Source organism: Euprymna scolopes, chromosome 32 (assembly GCF_053919585.1).
Source record: "Euprymna scolopes isolate OS-2025 chromosome 32, ASM5391958v1, whole genome shotgun sequence".
Lineage (NCBI taxonomy): Eukaryota > Metazoa > Mollusca > Cephalopoda > Sepiida > Sepiolidae > Euprymna > Euprymna scolopes.
The window spans coordinates 99,722,890-99,740,419 of NC_136513.1; the positions used below are offsets into that span (position 1 = coordinate 99,722,890).

The 17,530-nt window shown below is 31.4% G+C and overlaps 2 protein-coding genes across 3 annotated transcripts in view; one reads left to right on the top strand and one right to left on the bottom strand.

Moving 5' to 3' along the window:
- The window catches only part of LOC145256536 (uncharacterized), a 106,175-nt gene extending 98,845 nt beyond the window's left edge, over window positions 1-7,330 (bottom strand). Inside the window, exon 1 of one of the 2 annotated variants that reach the window (XM_080115570.1) lies at window positions 7,185-7,330. In XM_080115570.1, coding sequence (XP_079971696.1) covers window positions 7,185-7,227 — 43 coding nt within the window. In that variant the 5' untranslated portion in view covers window positions 7,228-7,330. The remainder of the gene's footprint in view (window positions 1-7,184) is intronic. The other variant, XM_080115569.1, reaches the window with a different exon arrangement.
- Window positions 4,777-17,171, top strand: LOC145256534 (uncharacterized). Its single transcript, XM_080115561.1, has 5 exons — window positions 4,777-5,144; window positions 7,747-7,820; window positions 9,636-9,732; window positions 10,474-10,595; window positions 16,748-17,171. The coding sequence occupies exons 1-5, from the start codon at window positions 5,030-5,032 to the stop codon at window positions 16,916-16,918; spliced, it is 579 nt and encodes a 192-aa protein (XP_079971687.1). The 5' UTR covers window positions 4,777-5,029; the 3' UTR covers window positions 16,919-17,171.
- The last annotated feature ends 359 nt before the right edge of the window (window positions 17,172-17,530 follow it).

Sequence of the window (17,530 nt, forward strand, 5' to 3'; positions counted from 1 at the left end):
CGTGTTCCGTGTTCGTAGCATACGCAGTTCGCTTCATCGCCTATTAATCTTGGCTGTGATTCGTCGTCAATGTTGCTATACTAATAAACTCTTTGTTCCTATAGATTGAAAAAAGTCGTCCCTAAGTGTTTGTAATTGCGTATTTCTGGAGCGAATAGATTCACACAGAGGAGACGGACTAAAGTTATCTGACATAATTATTTACATCTAACAAATTAAAGATTGTAACAGTTCGATGCGAAAGATGAGTAACGTTATTGCGTGAGTATTTGGTGAGAGATCGAACGTCGGTTTGGTAGTTTGCCAAAACCGGGGGTGTTTTCGTCACATATGCATTTGTTTCGAGGTCTAGCGAAAAGGGAGTGACTGATACAAACCGGAAATGAATGTGGCTGTATTGTCCCCTTGTGGCAAAGAATGATATTGTCGGAGTAAAAGGGCGATAGACGTGTTTGCCTTATTCGTTTGCATTTGTACGTTCGCTTGGGAAAACTCGATTCCAAAACATCACTTTACTTTTATCCCATATTCTGTTGTGTCTATGACATATCGAACAGTGTTTTAACCTTCCATGTAATTCACCCTGTACTCAGGATTCCTATACAGAACTTTATACTAATTAATAATTATAATTTTTTCCATTTCATTTTTTTTTTCCTAACAAAATTTAATTTCTGCTGAAAGCGCCCTATTTTTTGTGCACATCCAACCAAAGCGGGAGAGAGAAGGGGGATTCTCAAATTCGCAAAATACATATGAGGAAAGTTTAGATGTTATATAAACTTAAAATTGTAAAATTATCATTCGGATTAATGTTTTTAACATTAATCCGATTAATTACAATGATATGACAGTGCAAAAAAGGCAGAATGGGAAGTAGTGTGTGGTGGTGGGAGTAAAGGTATAATTAACGATAATTTTCTTTCGTTTTAAGGTTCGCATAGGAAGAAAAACTGACTGTAGACATGTTTAGGATTTAGTTGCTTAACAGATATAAGCATGAGATAAACTAATTCATATCAATCCCTTTTCTTAAATCTTGTAATTGATACTTATAAAGATAAACTCCTATATTATATGTTAGGGGTTGTGTTTGAATAAAGACGTATTAGATACGTTTGAAGCCAACACAACGCATTATTACAAAATAAACAAATATTTATTTTGTTTTAAATTATATTGAAATTTATAAATATAATAAATATAAATTTCAAACAAAATAAATATCTGTTTATTTTGTAAAAATGTGTTGTTTTGGATTCAAACATATCTAATACGTATTTTTTTATTCCTATACTATATACAGATAATCGAAATTCGGAATAATTGAAATTTAAACAATTCAAACGTTAAAATGCATAAATAATGAAATTGTTAAACATCTTTATAAATGTTGGAAGTTATATTAATATAACGGGCAGGCTGATTTAAAATGGTAAAGATTTTGCATTTTTTTAATTTTTTATACGAATTTGTCTGTGTTTTTAATGTGATCGTAAAACAAAAAATAAAGAAGTTAAATGACATACGATAAGATATAATATTGTTATAATATCTATAGTGAAAATACCCCTCTCTCTATCTCTCTCTCTCTCTCTCTCTCTCTCTCTCTCTCTCTCTGTCTCTGTGTGTACATTTCCCTAGTAAATAACTCTATAAATCTTCAGTCTACAAACTCGAGATTTTACATAAGAGGTATTGAGATTTGGAAATATCTTTGTAATCGGTATTCAGACAGTAATTTTGCTGTCAAATTATTTGACCTTGAAAAACACTACCAAACTCCTCCGTCTATTTTGGGTGTGCAGACTTGACATTTTAAATGTACATTACTTGCACATGGATCAAACTTTATAATTTGATTTGAGCCCTTAATATATGCATGTTAAGTGGTCAAAATTGGGGTAAAAGTTTTTAAAATATTTAACCTCTGCTGTCTCTACTAAATTACTCAGCAAATTTCTGATCTAAACATTTGAAATTTTACATAAAGAGTATTTAGAGATAAGGCAATCTTATTAATCGGTTTGGGTTGAAAATTTGAGCTTTCAAGGGGTTAACCTTCATAAGATTTCTATCTTTGCGGTGTCTAGCACACTGCTTAACCAATTTTGGGTCTAAACTTTTAACATGTATACATAATGGGTATTCAGACATGCGGCAAGCATTTTAATCTGTTTCGAGCGAGAATTTAACTGCCAAAATGTAAAAATTGAAAAAGTTGACCTTTGCAGATTATACTGAATTCCTCTGCCAATTTTGGGTCTAAACACTTGAGATTTTAAGTGTAGGTAAATTCTACACTAGTTCTTCTTAGCAGTTGGGTATTCCCAAGCATATGTGCTGCTTCTTTCAGACGTCTTACTTTCCACCGTTTCTCTCTGTCTATAATTTTTAATTGCGCGAGGTTCAGCATTCCATCCGTTTAGCCGATTTCTGGTAGATATAATCAACCCAATCATCGACAAATCTCCATCATACGTCAAAAATTCATCTCACTTCGTGGAAACAATAAAAAAAAAAGTTCCCATTTATTCCAACCAAATGGTGAGTCTAGATGTAGTGAGTCTGTTCACGAAAGTACCCACTGATAAGACTCTGACAATGGTACGGGATAAGCTGACATCGGATGCATCACTAAAACTTGCATTTGCATCCCAATTGACAATATAATGGAGATGTTGACCGTCTGTGTAGAAATTACATACGTTGTGATGGGATCTGATATATATCGGCAGGAAGAGGGTCTGACGATGTGATCACCATTGCCCCCGGTACTGGCTAATGCATAAATGAAATACTTTGAGGAAATGGCATTAGAATCGACACCACTAAAGCCAAAATGTGGTTGCTATATGTAGATGACACATTCATACTCTGGACCCATTAGGAAGATGTCTAAATGTTACAAGATCATGTGAACTCTATCCGTCCAACTATATAGTTCACAATGGAAAAACTACATAGGAAATGGGAAAAAAAAAGAAAAATAAATTATCGTTCTTAGATGTGCTGATAACTCGTACAGGTCAAAGATTATGTCATCTACATACCGAAAGCTAACTTTCACTGGACAGTATCTAAATTACAATTCCCACCATCCATATACTGTAAAGAAAGGAATCCTTCACTGCTTACAACACCGAGCAAAGGCAACATGTAGTAACATCAGTGCATATCAAGAGGAGATGGGAAGTTTAAGGGAAAACCTCCACCGAAACAACTATCCAGAGAGTATTACATCAGCTCTAAGAAATCTGGACCAAACACAAAAGGACACCACTCAGGAACCCACCACAGTTTATATCCCATATGTGAAGGGCTTGTCTGAAACACGTCAACGAATTTGTAATTCATATGACATCAGGGCAGTATTCAGGAGTGCTTCAACTCTCCGAAAACAGCTTGTGAGAGTAAAGCCCCCCTACAGAAAAAATCATGACTAAGAACTGTGTATATGAAATACCATGTAAATGTAGAAAACTATACAAAGGTGAAAAGTGTCGTCCGTTGAAAGTAGGGTTGGAACATCGAAAAGCCGTAGTACGTGGAGAAACTGAAAAGTCAGGTATATGTGACCATATCTGGAAAGAAAAGGGAAACCATCTACTATTATTGGACGAAGTAAAAATTATAGACAGAGAGGAATGGTGGAGAGTAAGCCGACTGAAAGGAGCAGCACATATGCTGGGGAATAACCAGCTGCTAAGTAAGTAAGTAGAATTCAATACGATATGGGCACCGGTAATTATACACAATAGATAATACATACAAGTAAAAAAAACATTAATATATACAAGTAATAAGTATAGAGATAGATATCCATAAATATATAGTAAGAATTGGTAATAAATGGTGATATTCACAACTAGAAATACAAAAGTAGGTTTAAGGCTCCTTATATCCCTACTAGAATTGTCCGTAAGGACCCGTGGTGCAGCGGTTAGAGTACTGGGAAAAATCAATTGTAAAAGTGATATTCTCATGAAGGTTGAAGGTTCAATACTCAGTTTTGGCGACAGAAATATAAATTTGTGAATTATTTAGGGCATCTATCCAGTCATGGCTGACGGAACAAGAGCATGCTACTTCCTTGAAGTAAATAAAGGGTTCCGCTTAAAATTCCGTCCGAGTTCGAGAGAAACATTTCCGAGTTCGACAAATACACCTGAAGAAGGTCGGAGGTTATATCAACCGAAACGTTGTGAAAATCACACTCAAGATCAGAACAGTAGTCCGATGAATAATAATACAAATAACCAATCCTCATCTCAAAAATACAGAAACGATATAATATTGTGTAACCCAGAATCTGTCATCATTTGCATTTATGAATTTTATTGACTTGCTACAAATTTTTACCCTGGCATAAAACTTATTCTAAAAGCAAACAGTTTGTTATATTAAAATGCATTAAATAAAAATCACAAAATTACAAAAAAATTCAAAATAGTCCATCTATAAAGGATATTTTCGCAGAAACATGCAAACTAGTAAAGTTTATACACGTATCATATAAACATATATAGTGATGCTATAGTGTAAACTTGAATTATTTGGAAACGCAGTATTTTGGCACCATCGGTAGTGCTACAAATGTCTTAATTATGCGGAGTTGTATATTTAAGTTACAGAAAATTGAGAGTCAACCAAATCCTAAATAATTATCGCTATTAAAACGTGTCTAAAACTCGACATTAATAATTTATTAAACGTCAAATGTCAAAAAAATCGTGAAATTCGTAACTATAAATATATTCATGAAATTCAAAATTCATCTCCGTTTAAATTTTATTTAATATAATTCTCACAGACTATCGCTTCCTCTACACCACCTCCAAACGCTCAACATTCAAAAGTGCTGCATATATAAACCAAACAAATCGACGCGTTTTGCAAACTGAAACAGAAGCGATCTCAGTGTTCAGTTTTTCTGTTTCAAAGAAATATCTATTATTTTCTTTATTCTTTTGCGACAGTATTATTATTCGTAATAATAATCTTCTACTTGGAAAAGATAGACGACGCAATGTTTCCTAGAATATTTTGGCAACTCCTTATACTAGAAATAGTCATACTGGGAGGTTTTAGTAAGAGATGTAAAAAGCTACATTTTCAGTATTATTACTGCAGTTACCCGATCGGTAAGTATGAAAATAATCAAATTTCAATTTGAAAATGTACGAATTTTTATCCAAACTCCATAAATGTCGGGGCTCATGGTCTTTGTGTCGCAGCTTTTATTTTTAGATTACATATTGTTACGACAGTAGCCGCTTTGCAAACTGCCAAACACAATCAAAATAATAAGTATAAATGATATATGTATTAGGTTGGTACAAAAACAATCCTAATAGTTAGTATATATGATATATGTATTAGCTTTGTAACAAAACAATCAAGATAATTAGTATAAATGATATATGTATTAGGTTGGTACAAAAACAATCCTAATAATTAGTATAAATGATATATGTATTAGGTTGGTGCAGAAACAACCAAAATAATTAGTATAAAATGTATATGTATTAGGCTGGTACACAAACAATCAAAATAATTAGTATAAATCATATACGTATTAGGTTGGTACAAAAACAATCAAAATAATTAGTATAAAAGATATATGTATTAGGTTAGTAGAAAAACCATCATAATAATATGTATAAATGATATATGTATTAGGTTCGTGCAAAAGCAATCAAAATAATTAGTATAAAATATATATGTATTAGGTTGGTACACACACAATCAAAATAATTTGCATAAATTATATATGTATTAGGTTAGTGCAAAAACAATCCTAATAATTAGTATAAATGATATATGTATTAGCTTGGTAGAAAAACCATCATAATAATAAGTATACATTATATATCTTTTAGGTTGGTGAAAAAACTATCCTAATAATTAGTATAAATGATATATGTATTAGGTTGGTATAAAAACAATCAAGATAATTAGTATAAATGCTATCTATATATGGTTGGTACAAAAACAATCTAAATAATTAGTATAAATGATATATGTATTGGGTTAGTACAAAAACAATCCCAATAATAAGTTAAATGATATATATGTTAGGTTAGTACAAAAACAATCCTAATAATTAGTATAAATGATATATGTATTGGGTTAGTACAAAAACAATCCCAATAATAAGTTAAATGATATATATGTTAGGTTAGTACAAAAACAATCCTAATAATTAGTATAAATGATATATGTATTAGGATGGTACAAAAACCATCAAAATAATTAGTATAAATGATATAAGCATTAGCTTGGTACAAAAGCAATATAGTATTCTCACATATGTTACTTTTATGTATGATTTCTGAATTAATGCATTGATTGAATTTTCTAGCGCGTCCTCTCGTTCTATTGAATCGTGTTGTTCTGTACCATTCGCATTATTCTTTTCCAGTCCTCAAGCTGAGTATTTTCAACCATGTTAGTCCATCTAACGCAAACCATTGTCTCAATATTGCCACTGCAAACAATTGTCGCAACATTCCAACCACGAACTCTGCCTATATATCGAATCATGTCATCTTAACATTAGGACCATGGATAAGTTTTCACTGAAATAACTTTGTTTAATATTTGTCTGTAATTAAACAAAGAAATGTATATATCAATGACTACCGATTATAATTAAACAAAGAAATGTATATATCAATAACTACCGATTATTATTAGATATGAATATTTTAATGTCATAAATGTTTATTTCACATCTTGAAATTTGAGATTGGAATATATCACTTACATTACAATGAACTTTCATCCCTCTAATTTTCTAATATATAAAATCCAGATTGTTGTTTTTAGTATTCTATAAAGACGAGTACATGGGTGGATATTATAAAATGGCAATATGCCAAACTCTATATTTGAACGTTTAACTTTTAAAGCATTTGAATTTGCTGAATTTCTTGATTGATTAATGTTGAAGATTTCCTATTCTCTCTGCAAAAATAAATCATAAAATGATGTAAATATAAATACAATTTCTATAAATTAAAAAAAAACACAATACGAACTTGGAAAATATATAACACTCTAGCGAATGTGGATTTGTAATTAAATGCCCGGAAAATTACTGTTTTCCCGTAAAATGAAACAACAAAGATAATGAATAAATATTTAATAATACAAACATTTAAAGAATGAAAAATAATTACCAAAGTGACAGGTTTGGCAGTACTTCATCCGAAAAGCATACATAAGTTGATGTAAATTGCTTCAAAATTTAAAAAAATGACGAGTAGTGGTATGTTATAAGTCAAAAGAAAGAAATCAAACAATATATGTAAAGGTCAATAGAGTCATTTGCTGTTTATCGATCATTCTGAGACAAGATTTTTATGACTTTCAATCTCCAATCGTGCAGGTCTAGTAACATTGTTATGGGTGTAACAGATGTGAGTTGTCGATAGTTTACGACAGTTCGTGTCTTGAAACAGATTGTAAAGTCAAGGTCGACAGAAAATTACGAGGTTAGTGAGTTCTTTTCTTCAATAGGTATACCTCTAACACAAAAAATACGACTAGGATTAATAGAATATGTCAGTATCTCTCTTTTCTTTTATGTGTTTTTTTACAATTTGAGTGATGATAACAAAACCAACACGAGTAAGATGAAGACATGAACACGAAAGGACAATGATTTTTAGAGGATGTTTGCAATGGATTCAAATTAAATAAGATTAAATTGTTATAAAGTAAGACATTGTTCTCTTTCAGTTCTCAAGCTGAGACTCACGAGGGGTAATAATAATACCGGCCCATACAGAATGCAAGTCAAAGCAGAATACAAGGTAAACAGGTATTCCTATATTATGTAAAGTAAGCAATGTTAATCAACCATCTTCAATATTAACTATATTGGATTAATGTATTCACTCGTTTTAAATGAACGCATATTGACTTTCTCTTTCCGCCCCATCACCCGCATCGCCGTGGTAGATTGCCGATTTCCTAGCCTAGCCCAAGCTTTACCCATGCCTGGCACCGTTCATGGACAAAAATGCATTTCATGACGAGCCCAGTTTTTATCTTTCTACCTTTCCTATTTTGCGTTTTATTTTAATTTACTAAAAAATGTTTTACCCTCTCTTTCTTCCCAAACTAAACTTCTACAATTTACCAAACTGAATCTATAATTGATCCCTCCTGTAAATGATTTTATATGGGATGCTGGACGCATCTATTTGCCCATTGGATCTGTACGCAGCTTAGACCTCCCTGTCTGCTTCACCGCTGATGGTGATTTCTTAACATGGGTTTAATTCAGAATCACGCACGTGTCACATTTAAAATGACAACAGTCCATTTCTGACAAGTGTATTCTTTCCTTCCTTCTTTTTCTCTTTCTTACTTGCCTCTAATTTATTTTCAATATATTTCCTCGCTAATATTTTCCCCGCTTCCCTTTCCCTTTTTACTTTATCCCTCTTTATCCGTTATGCCCACTCTTTTTGTTTTACATATCCACGTGTAATCAAAAAACAATGCTTTCGTTATAATTTATTTCAACTTAAGCCATCTGAAGATATGAACGAGTAATATTTATCCTGTTTATCGAGACAACCTGTAATGGAGAAGTTGAAAATAATGATAACACACACACACACACACACACACACACACACACACACACACACATATATATATATATATTTATATATATATATATATATATATATATACATACATATATGTGTGTGTGTCTGTGTGTGGGGGGTCATATTGTTCTGCTCCATAGAACCAAAGATATGAGCATCTAAATATTAAACTTGGCTTCCAGTATGGACATATACATATATAGATATACCACCTCTTTTGAAAATTTGTTAAGTTCAAAAATCTCAACAAATTTTGAACAGAATTTAACGACTGAAGGTTCCTTGGAAATATAATGACCTGAATTTTGTAGTGAATAACTTTCCATTTGCACTAAATGTCGGACATTAAAATGATCATTCATCAAGAGCCTATTTTTGACACTTTTTAGAGCCATGAGATGTATCGATCATAGTCATTTGTTTTCCATGTTTTGCACATGAAATACAAAATATCTGATATTTCCCTGAAACCTCTTGCCTTGAAAGAAGTGGGACTAAAACTTCTTCCTGTGGTTTTAAATGATCTGAAATAATAGCCAGGGGAGACTTGATTCCAAATATGTCTTATATGTTATACCTCCCTATCTTTGGTTTTCATACATAAAGTAAATTTCACGTATAAGAGTTATTTGATACTGGAGATATGTATAATAGTAACGTATATTACAAAAGTAGGGAGATATAATATATGAGAAATATTTAGAATAAAATACCCCCGTCCTTGTATTTCAGATCATTTATGACCATAGCAGCAAGTTTTACTAGCTCCTCTATCAAGGCCATAGGTTTGGGAGATATTGTTCTTTCAGTTGTACCTAACTTTTTTCAGCGACGAAACAGCACGAAAATGCATCGCGATTAATAATACATTTTTAATTCACCTTATCTGTGGTGTAAAAGAACTAAGCAGCCGTTTGTAGTAGATACGCTCTTAATGTAATGTTGAATATTTATGATTTGCAATTTAGTATTTTTTATTTAATAATATTTTTAATTTCCTTTTTTTAGAACGACTGCTCACTGAATACAACGGAAGGGAGATACGTATATGTGAACACAATTATGAACATGACTGGGAAAGAGAATAATAGATATGTCGTTTTCGGTAAATATCAGAAAGTAATCTTTTTTTCCGATATGAATAAACTTGCTTTCGAAAACCAAGTAAAACCATATAACCAATTAATACAGTATTTTTATCTGACATGTTAACGTGTATTTCGCTGCATCTTGAAACTGTGCCTTTTGCACGCCGTCGTCCAATCAGAGGTCAGCTATGTAGTGCTTAATTGGATGCATAATTAACTTAAGCAACTATGGAAATTATTGAATGAACATTTTCGAACTCCTGTTAGGATAGTGAAAACAAATGAAAACTGATACCAATGCAATAAAAGCTTGGTAATCTATATTATACTTTTCTTATTCGGTTTTTCTGTCCGGCCCAAATTTTCTCAGAAACAATCAGGCTGCTCTGACTAACATTTTGTATGTACTTTTGTACTATAAAGTACAGCGAATACACGATGTTCTTTCGATGCACAGTAATGAATTTAATAGGGATCAATCCCTACAATACCACATTTGCTTTATGAGTTTACTCAGAGACTACTAATAAGATTATTTCTGGACATGTGTAATAATAAAAAGCAGTTAAGTATTATAATATTCGCCGGATGCATACTTAGGGAATAATTAGAACTAATAGGGATTAGTATTTAATGCAAAAGTGAGTACAAATCTAACCATATGAAATCACTTATTTTACGTCAACGCGCTTTAACTTTGGTCCGTTTTACCGGGATAAAAGCTATAATAATATTCCTTTTAATAAATTTTATTACAGGCACTGACGAGGGTAAAAGGATTGCAACTGATAATTGTACCAAACCTTTATGGTTTAATAAACTGAACATTGACCAAGCTCGCGGATTTTTAGGGAATTACAATATTGACTGCTCGTGCGCTGTAAGTATTTTTTCTTCTTACTCTAGTTTTTTACGTTTGTGCTCACATGAAGACGTTTGTGTGGTGCATTTAAAAGAAGTTTGTGAGGATAGAATACGATGGAGAATAATGGTATTGATTAGAAGTGATTATTGAATGACACGTGTTCAGATCCGATAGATATAGATGATTATAATTTTCATTTTAATGTAGAAAACCTCGAAATCTTCCGGAAAAAAAGTTCGCATACACGAAGGAGGAGGTGATGCAAAGAAATATATATCAATAACGAACCTCTTGGGGATAGAGAAAAATACTCTTCGCACATCAAGTTCAACTCATAAAACCGTTTTAGACAACTTAATTACTTACTTGTTGCAGGCTTTTCTAAGATTAACTAAATAAAAGTTAAAAGTTAAAACTTTTCTTTGGTTTATCTTTGAAAAAGCATGCCACAAATAAATGACCAAAACCGAGAACTCACCAGAGATTCAGAATTCGAAAACTAAGTAAAGTGGAACTAGTAGCATGGAATGCATTTTTCTTGTAGTAAAGATGATGATTGTTTACAGAAACCTAGGCTGCAACATTAGCTTCAGAATGCACTATATATAGACCGGTTTCCTGAAAACCTTAGTTCAGTGAGGGACGAGCATGGGTTTTCTGATTAGGACCTAAAAGAGATAGAGACCATGTATCAGGTAAGTATGGCTGACTACTATTGGAATCTGAAGCGTTACACCCTGCCACTAAGCATTCAAGGACTTCGAAAAAACGGAAGTTCTAGAGGAGTTTCAAAAACACATTTAAGAAGCTATGTTGTTGACGAAAATCCTCTGATAATATCATAGTGTAATCGAGTTTGTCACACGATCGTACCTTTTTAAAACCAACTTAGCAGAACAACATAACCTGATGGAAGGAACGAATACATTTTTTGACAAAAATGCCCTACACCTGAATCGTAGTTTTAATTTTAATCAAAATCTGTTTAATGTTTTTATTCAAGAAAAAGTCTAGAACCGTTTAAAAAAATGGATCTAAAATCACAAATTTTTTTTGTAATATTTGAATTTTCAAAAGGAAGAATGCACCTCTGAATGCACCTCAGATCATCTAAATACTACAAAGAAACGAACTTAAAACGAATAATTATACCTTTTAAAATTATATGAAAGTTTGAGTTGTTTTTATTTGATAAATGATTATACGAAAATAGAAGTATTCGTTTGAAATAGATGAATGTAACGGTTTCTAATAATAATCTAGTGAGTCTCCTTACTGAACAAGTGTTTTTGATCTAAGGATTTCTAGGTGACTCTACCTGTAGTTAATTATAGAATAAAATAACTTATTATGATTTTGTAATGAAAGGACTTGGATGTTACATCATCTCTTTAAATCTTTATTTTACGTTAGCTTTGATATTTTCTCTTTCAATGTTTTATACATGATTTATTTATTTTATTTCTAAGTCGATTCAGCGCTAACGATATAGAACAAACCATCTGTTTAATTTGGTTTAACTTTCTTCACCAAACTGCGCAACCGCGTAACAAACAGTTTCTTGTAATCTTTATTCAATGTCATATTAGTGCTCAGTGTAATTTTTTGCTAGCAAAATTTCTGAATACTTTTTTTTGAAGTTGTGTGCATGCTTTGTAATCTTCTGAAATAATTATTTACATGTGTTTACAAATTTTCACTCTGTCCATTCGATATTGGATTATATAGGGCGTTTTCACGTGATCAAGAATAATGATTTACAAAATATCTGGATTTCTTTCCCGGTAACCGCGTCCCATTCCCATGGTTGATTTGCCGGGTATATTATTTTGAACGAAATATTGTTCAGGCCTGTTTGCAAACTGTTTACAAAATAAATTCTTTTGCGTACAAATAGTCATAGAATTTTTTACGGCAGTGCATGATTACTAGCATTTTATGCTATGATTTTTTCTTACAATTTCTTTAATTACTATTTCTCTGAACATATCTGCTTTGTGTTTAACCAAATTATTAAAAGGGGGTCTCATAATTAATCTTAAATACATGCCATAAAATCTTACTAATTTAAAAGAAATCTGAGGAAAATGTCGAAGGGCAGAATTACGAATATGACAGTGGTACATAATAGCAACTGGTTCATTTTTTAATTTTTAGTCTTGCAGCAAGCATGTCTAAATAGCACAGGCATCAACACAAAAGGAAAAAGCTAATCGCGAGTAAAAGGTTTTGATTTCAATCCTCGCTGTTTGCGCACAGACAATTTTCTAAAATTAAATCATTACATTGGATCCAAAAGATATAATAAAAATACGAAATGTGCAAAATCAAAATAAACATTATAAATTATAGTTAAACATATATTCTGGCTTGCTGATATATATATATATATATATATATATATATATATATATGTATATATATATATATATATATATATATATATATACTAATAGTCAAAATAATATTGAAACGGTCATATTTTTATTTCTATGAACCTACATTTTTTAAATATTTTAATACTATTCCATGGCTAAAATTTATAACGATTGGAAAAAAAGAACCAATATGCCCAAACCAATAAAATATGCCCAAATTTCCCAATGTTAGTATATATATATATATAAACCTGAGCGTCTGTGTGTGTGTCTGGTCACGAATAAACTACTATATGGTTGACTATTTAAAAAAACTGATTGCATATAATGATAGAAGATGTATCGAGGATCAGGAATGGGTATGTTTGATCTGCCAGCACGGTGGTTCATAAAAATTGTGGGGTCTGCGTTCGCGCCTGGCCCCCAAAGTATGGAATAAAAAATGAAAAAAAAACGTTTACAAGAGTTTTTTATATAAATGTACATAATAATACTTTGATAAGTATGTTTCAACTTAAATAGGGATGCTATAATAAAATTGTGGGGACTGTTTTCCCTCCTGTACTCCATGGAAATATGGTACAAACTTTAACAAAGATTTTTCATATCGATTTGCGTAAGTGTACTTTGATAATTATGTTTCAGTTTAAAGAAATGTGGTATAATAAAATTATTGGATGTTCGTTCGCGCCTAACCTCCATAGAATGTAAATATGTCACAAAGTTTAACAAGGTTCTTTAAAAGGGGTGAGTGTCCACAATAACACCTTAACTTTAATCTTAATTCAAGTTAGGTTTTATTTATCTTTTTAGTTGAATCATATTGTGTCGAATAAATTCACCTCATAAATCCACATTCTTATTAAAGTGAAAGCCCCCCAAAAGTCGGACAATTCTCGACACAAATTTTGCATAACTCTGTTTTTCCTTCTCCGCTTGCACGTGGCACTCTTTTGAAAATAGATAAATAGATAAATAAAAAAAGAAGAACGTTACGTGTTATCGTGTCAAAAGAAGGAAAAATCCTGCTCACGTGATTACTTGTCTTTTTAAAAACATTTACATAACATTTTTTATTTTTATTTATATATCTGTGTAAGCTTTTTTGTCGGTGTACTAGAAGGAATTAAGTTGATTACAACCCTGAATCCGACGGCGCTATACTACACGCTTCTATGCTGTAAAACATAAACGAAGCTGTTCCGCTTGAAAAGGGCGTGGTTTTCTTCTTATTCATATTCATATCGATTCTTTACGTTAAAAAATTAAAGTAATTACGTCTTTACTTTTTTAATATCCCATTTTGCTGTTTCGTATTATTTTACTAAAGTAAATAAAGCTTCATCATTTTTCAAACTGTTTTGTTTCTTTGTTTTTCGATATTTCCTCGCTATTATTTAGTAAGAGTGTTTAGCAGAAAAGCCAACAAACGACTACCCGAAGAAATAAATAAACAAGAAATAAATGTTACCATAGTCAATAAAAATTCAGTTCATGTTTATTTTTGTTTTGAAATAGTTTTTAATGCTCTTTACTTGAAATAATTTTAGCGAACCGAAATTAAAACGAAATTTGAGGCGAAATCTACTTAAATGAATTTTTATATAAACTACACGTGCCATAATCGAATAATCCTTAAGCACAAAATAACGGAAAACATTAAAATATTTTTCTCTTAAATTGTTAACACAGACTGCTCAGGTGCCCCTCATTCAAATTGAAAACGGGGCTCTCCATTTCAAAGTCGCTGCCATTTGATTTTTTTTTTTAAAATCTGTCCGTGAATTAAAAAAATTGTTTTACAAACTACTTAAAAATACAAACCAATGAACTTTTCTATCATAAAAATAACTTTTATTGACAATGGTAACATTTATTTCTTGCATATATATATATATATATATATATATATATATATATATATATATATATATATATATATAACATTTTCTCTTTGTAAGGAAACATCATATTGGTCAGTCTTGAGTACGAATGGAAAAAAATTTGATATAAAAAATATATTTTCGCGAAAATTATCTTTACTTTCATCATATTTTGCTTAGGTAAAATTTTGGAGTATCAAACTCTAGCTCTTTACAACCCCCTCCTTTTCATAACCTATCATACTTTCATCAATCACAATCCATTTTTTGTAGGATGTTTTGTAACTCAGTCAACGACGGGTTCTTCTGCTAGTATATATATATAATGGCAGTTTTCTTGGGCTAGGATAAAATTTTCTTTGGGATCTTTCTTGATTGTCTCACCGTATATAATATATATATAAATATATATATATATATATATATATATATATATCTGTGTGTGTGTATATGGGGTCTTAGATAATCATTCATGCTAATCAATCTTTGAAATTACGATAATTTTACCTGATAATTTATTTCGTCCAAAATGATACTTTTAATTTTGTTTTGACTTTTGTGTGTAATTCTTTATGCCTTGTTTATGTGATGGAATCCTTTTTATTATTTCTGTTTCTGTGACGATTTTCTTAACAAAAAGTGCATAGGCTTTGGATTTATGTTTTATTTAGAACTTTTGTTCATAATTAAATATATTACCTTCCTCCTTCTGAACTCGTAATCTGTGAATACCCTTTTTTAATTTTTATGGCTTTCATATACAGAAAATACGTCATTATGATAATGACGTATTTCCTTTATAAATTGCATTTAGATAAACTCAAGTTCACATTTGATTGCGACTTTGTTTTAGGTCTGTCTGTTTTGCCCGAAAATAGGAAATGAAGGGAACATTTCTATATATTTTATACGACGTGTTTTTTTCTAAAATAATATGCTTTTCCTGTTCCATAAGACTGAGCACTTTTTCTCTTTCGAACAGATCGCTCATTCTGTTTATTTAAATGACTCACATTGTGATTTACCCATAAAGAAATACGTTAAAAATTCATTGATATATAAACACTTTTCTCGAGTACTAAACAGACTTTTTTTCGAAAACCAATGTTTTGTTTGTTTCACTAAGTGACAAGAATTTTGCGGAGAAATTGAAACACCGAAATTAATCTTCGTTGAGCTTGGTAACTTTTAAAATGGGTGACTATTTCAGAATTTCAGATGCTATATGTGCTTGTCTAGGCATTGTTGCCACTGGCCTTCTCCTTGCCACCGACATAAAGTAATAAAGATACAATGGAAGTGTAGTTTTTGATTGCGCAACCTTTGCTTCACAATTACACACGCATATACCCTTAAAGGGAGGATTACATTGTTTTTTTCGTTTTTTTTTAACGGAGGCACCGATTGATCGAATTATTGTAACAGTATTTTTTTCTTATCAACCCATTCTCCGCCTTTTTTATTAATATTGCTTGAAACTTACCACAATAAGCTGAGTACGTTTACCTTATATCCGAGTCGTATCAAAATTCCAGGATGAATTTGAAATTTACTCATCCGAAAAATCCTTTTAATTTTGTTGTCCTTGATTATTAAGTAATTAATTGACTTTTTCTTCTGTTAGAATAATCACTCTTGTTTTATTGTTGTAATCGCTGCTGTTGTTAAATTATTATTGAAATTTTATTTGTTATTGAAAATACTTATGCAAAATAATAAGTAATATTCTTAATTTAATAAACAATAGATAAATAGGTAAAATTTTATTTCTCAGCGAATTCTTCATTATTATCAAAGTAAATTAAACTCAATATTTAGATGTGCGCCACTTTATTCCCTTTTATGAAAAACTACTATATAAACGTGTCTTTTTATATCCTAAAAATTATTTTCTTACATTTTGCAGAAAGAATTAAAGAATACTGATTTCACCAACTTTAAAAAATGCGAATATTTATATGCCTCCAGCCGTAATACATCTGGTAATTGTGTCTGGCATGGATCACACCGATATACAAATTGCAAAAACAGGCGAGACGCCATAGAAAATAAAGGCAGACCTGTCCGCTTCTTCTAGCGTAGTTAGAGAAGCAGCCGGAAGAAAAGGCCTCGACGTTGCCAGATATCGTGTTGGATTGTAAAGAAGTACCTTAGAGCTCTCATCGACACATGTATACCAGATCAAATGAATTTACGAGAAAAACATTTTATTGTCTTTTTTTTTCAATTAATATCTTTGTAATGTACCTTTTGATTATTCAATAACAAATGTGGACAAAAGGGTGTACGTCAATTCAATATTTTTGAATAAAGTATTTTTGTCTGCAAAACAGTGTACGTTATTCTTTTTAATTACGCTTTAAAATCGTAAAGTGAGTCATACACCATCCTCTAGCGAAAACAAAACATACGCAAATAAGATTTACGAAATGTGTGAAAAAGAAAACATGTTGCGCAGCATGTTTTCCTGACGCACATAAACTGCAATTGTGACAGGAAGATACAAAGCGAACTGAACAGTGTTATTCAGGTATGAACGGACCCCGGAGCAGGAGGGGCATGATGAGGAGTGAAAATTAGACTAGAGTTAGTATTGGGGATCGACCATGTGTCTCTGCGATTTGATTGTTATATATATTTGGAAACAGAACAGCTTTGAAATACATGGCTCTCCAGCGGAAAATACGAC

Bases quoted from the DNA above. Each gene is read 5' to 3' on its own strand.
- LOC145256534 (XM_080115561.1), top strand. From the start codon at position 5,030: ATGTTTCCTAGAATATTTTGGCAACTCCTTATACTAGAAATAGTCATA. The intron at 5,145-7,746 runs GTAAGTATGAAA...GTTCTCTTTCAG, and splicing joins TTACTGCAGTTACCCGATCG to TTCTCAAGCTGAGACTCACG. The intron at 7,821-9,635 runs GTAAACAGGTAT...TCCTTTTTTTAG, and splicing joins AAGTCAAAGCAGAATACAAG to AACGACTGCTCACTGAATAC.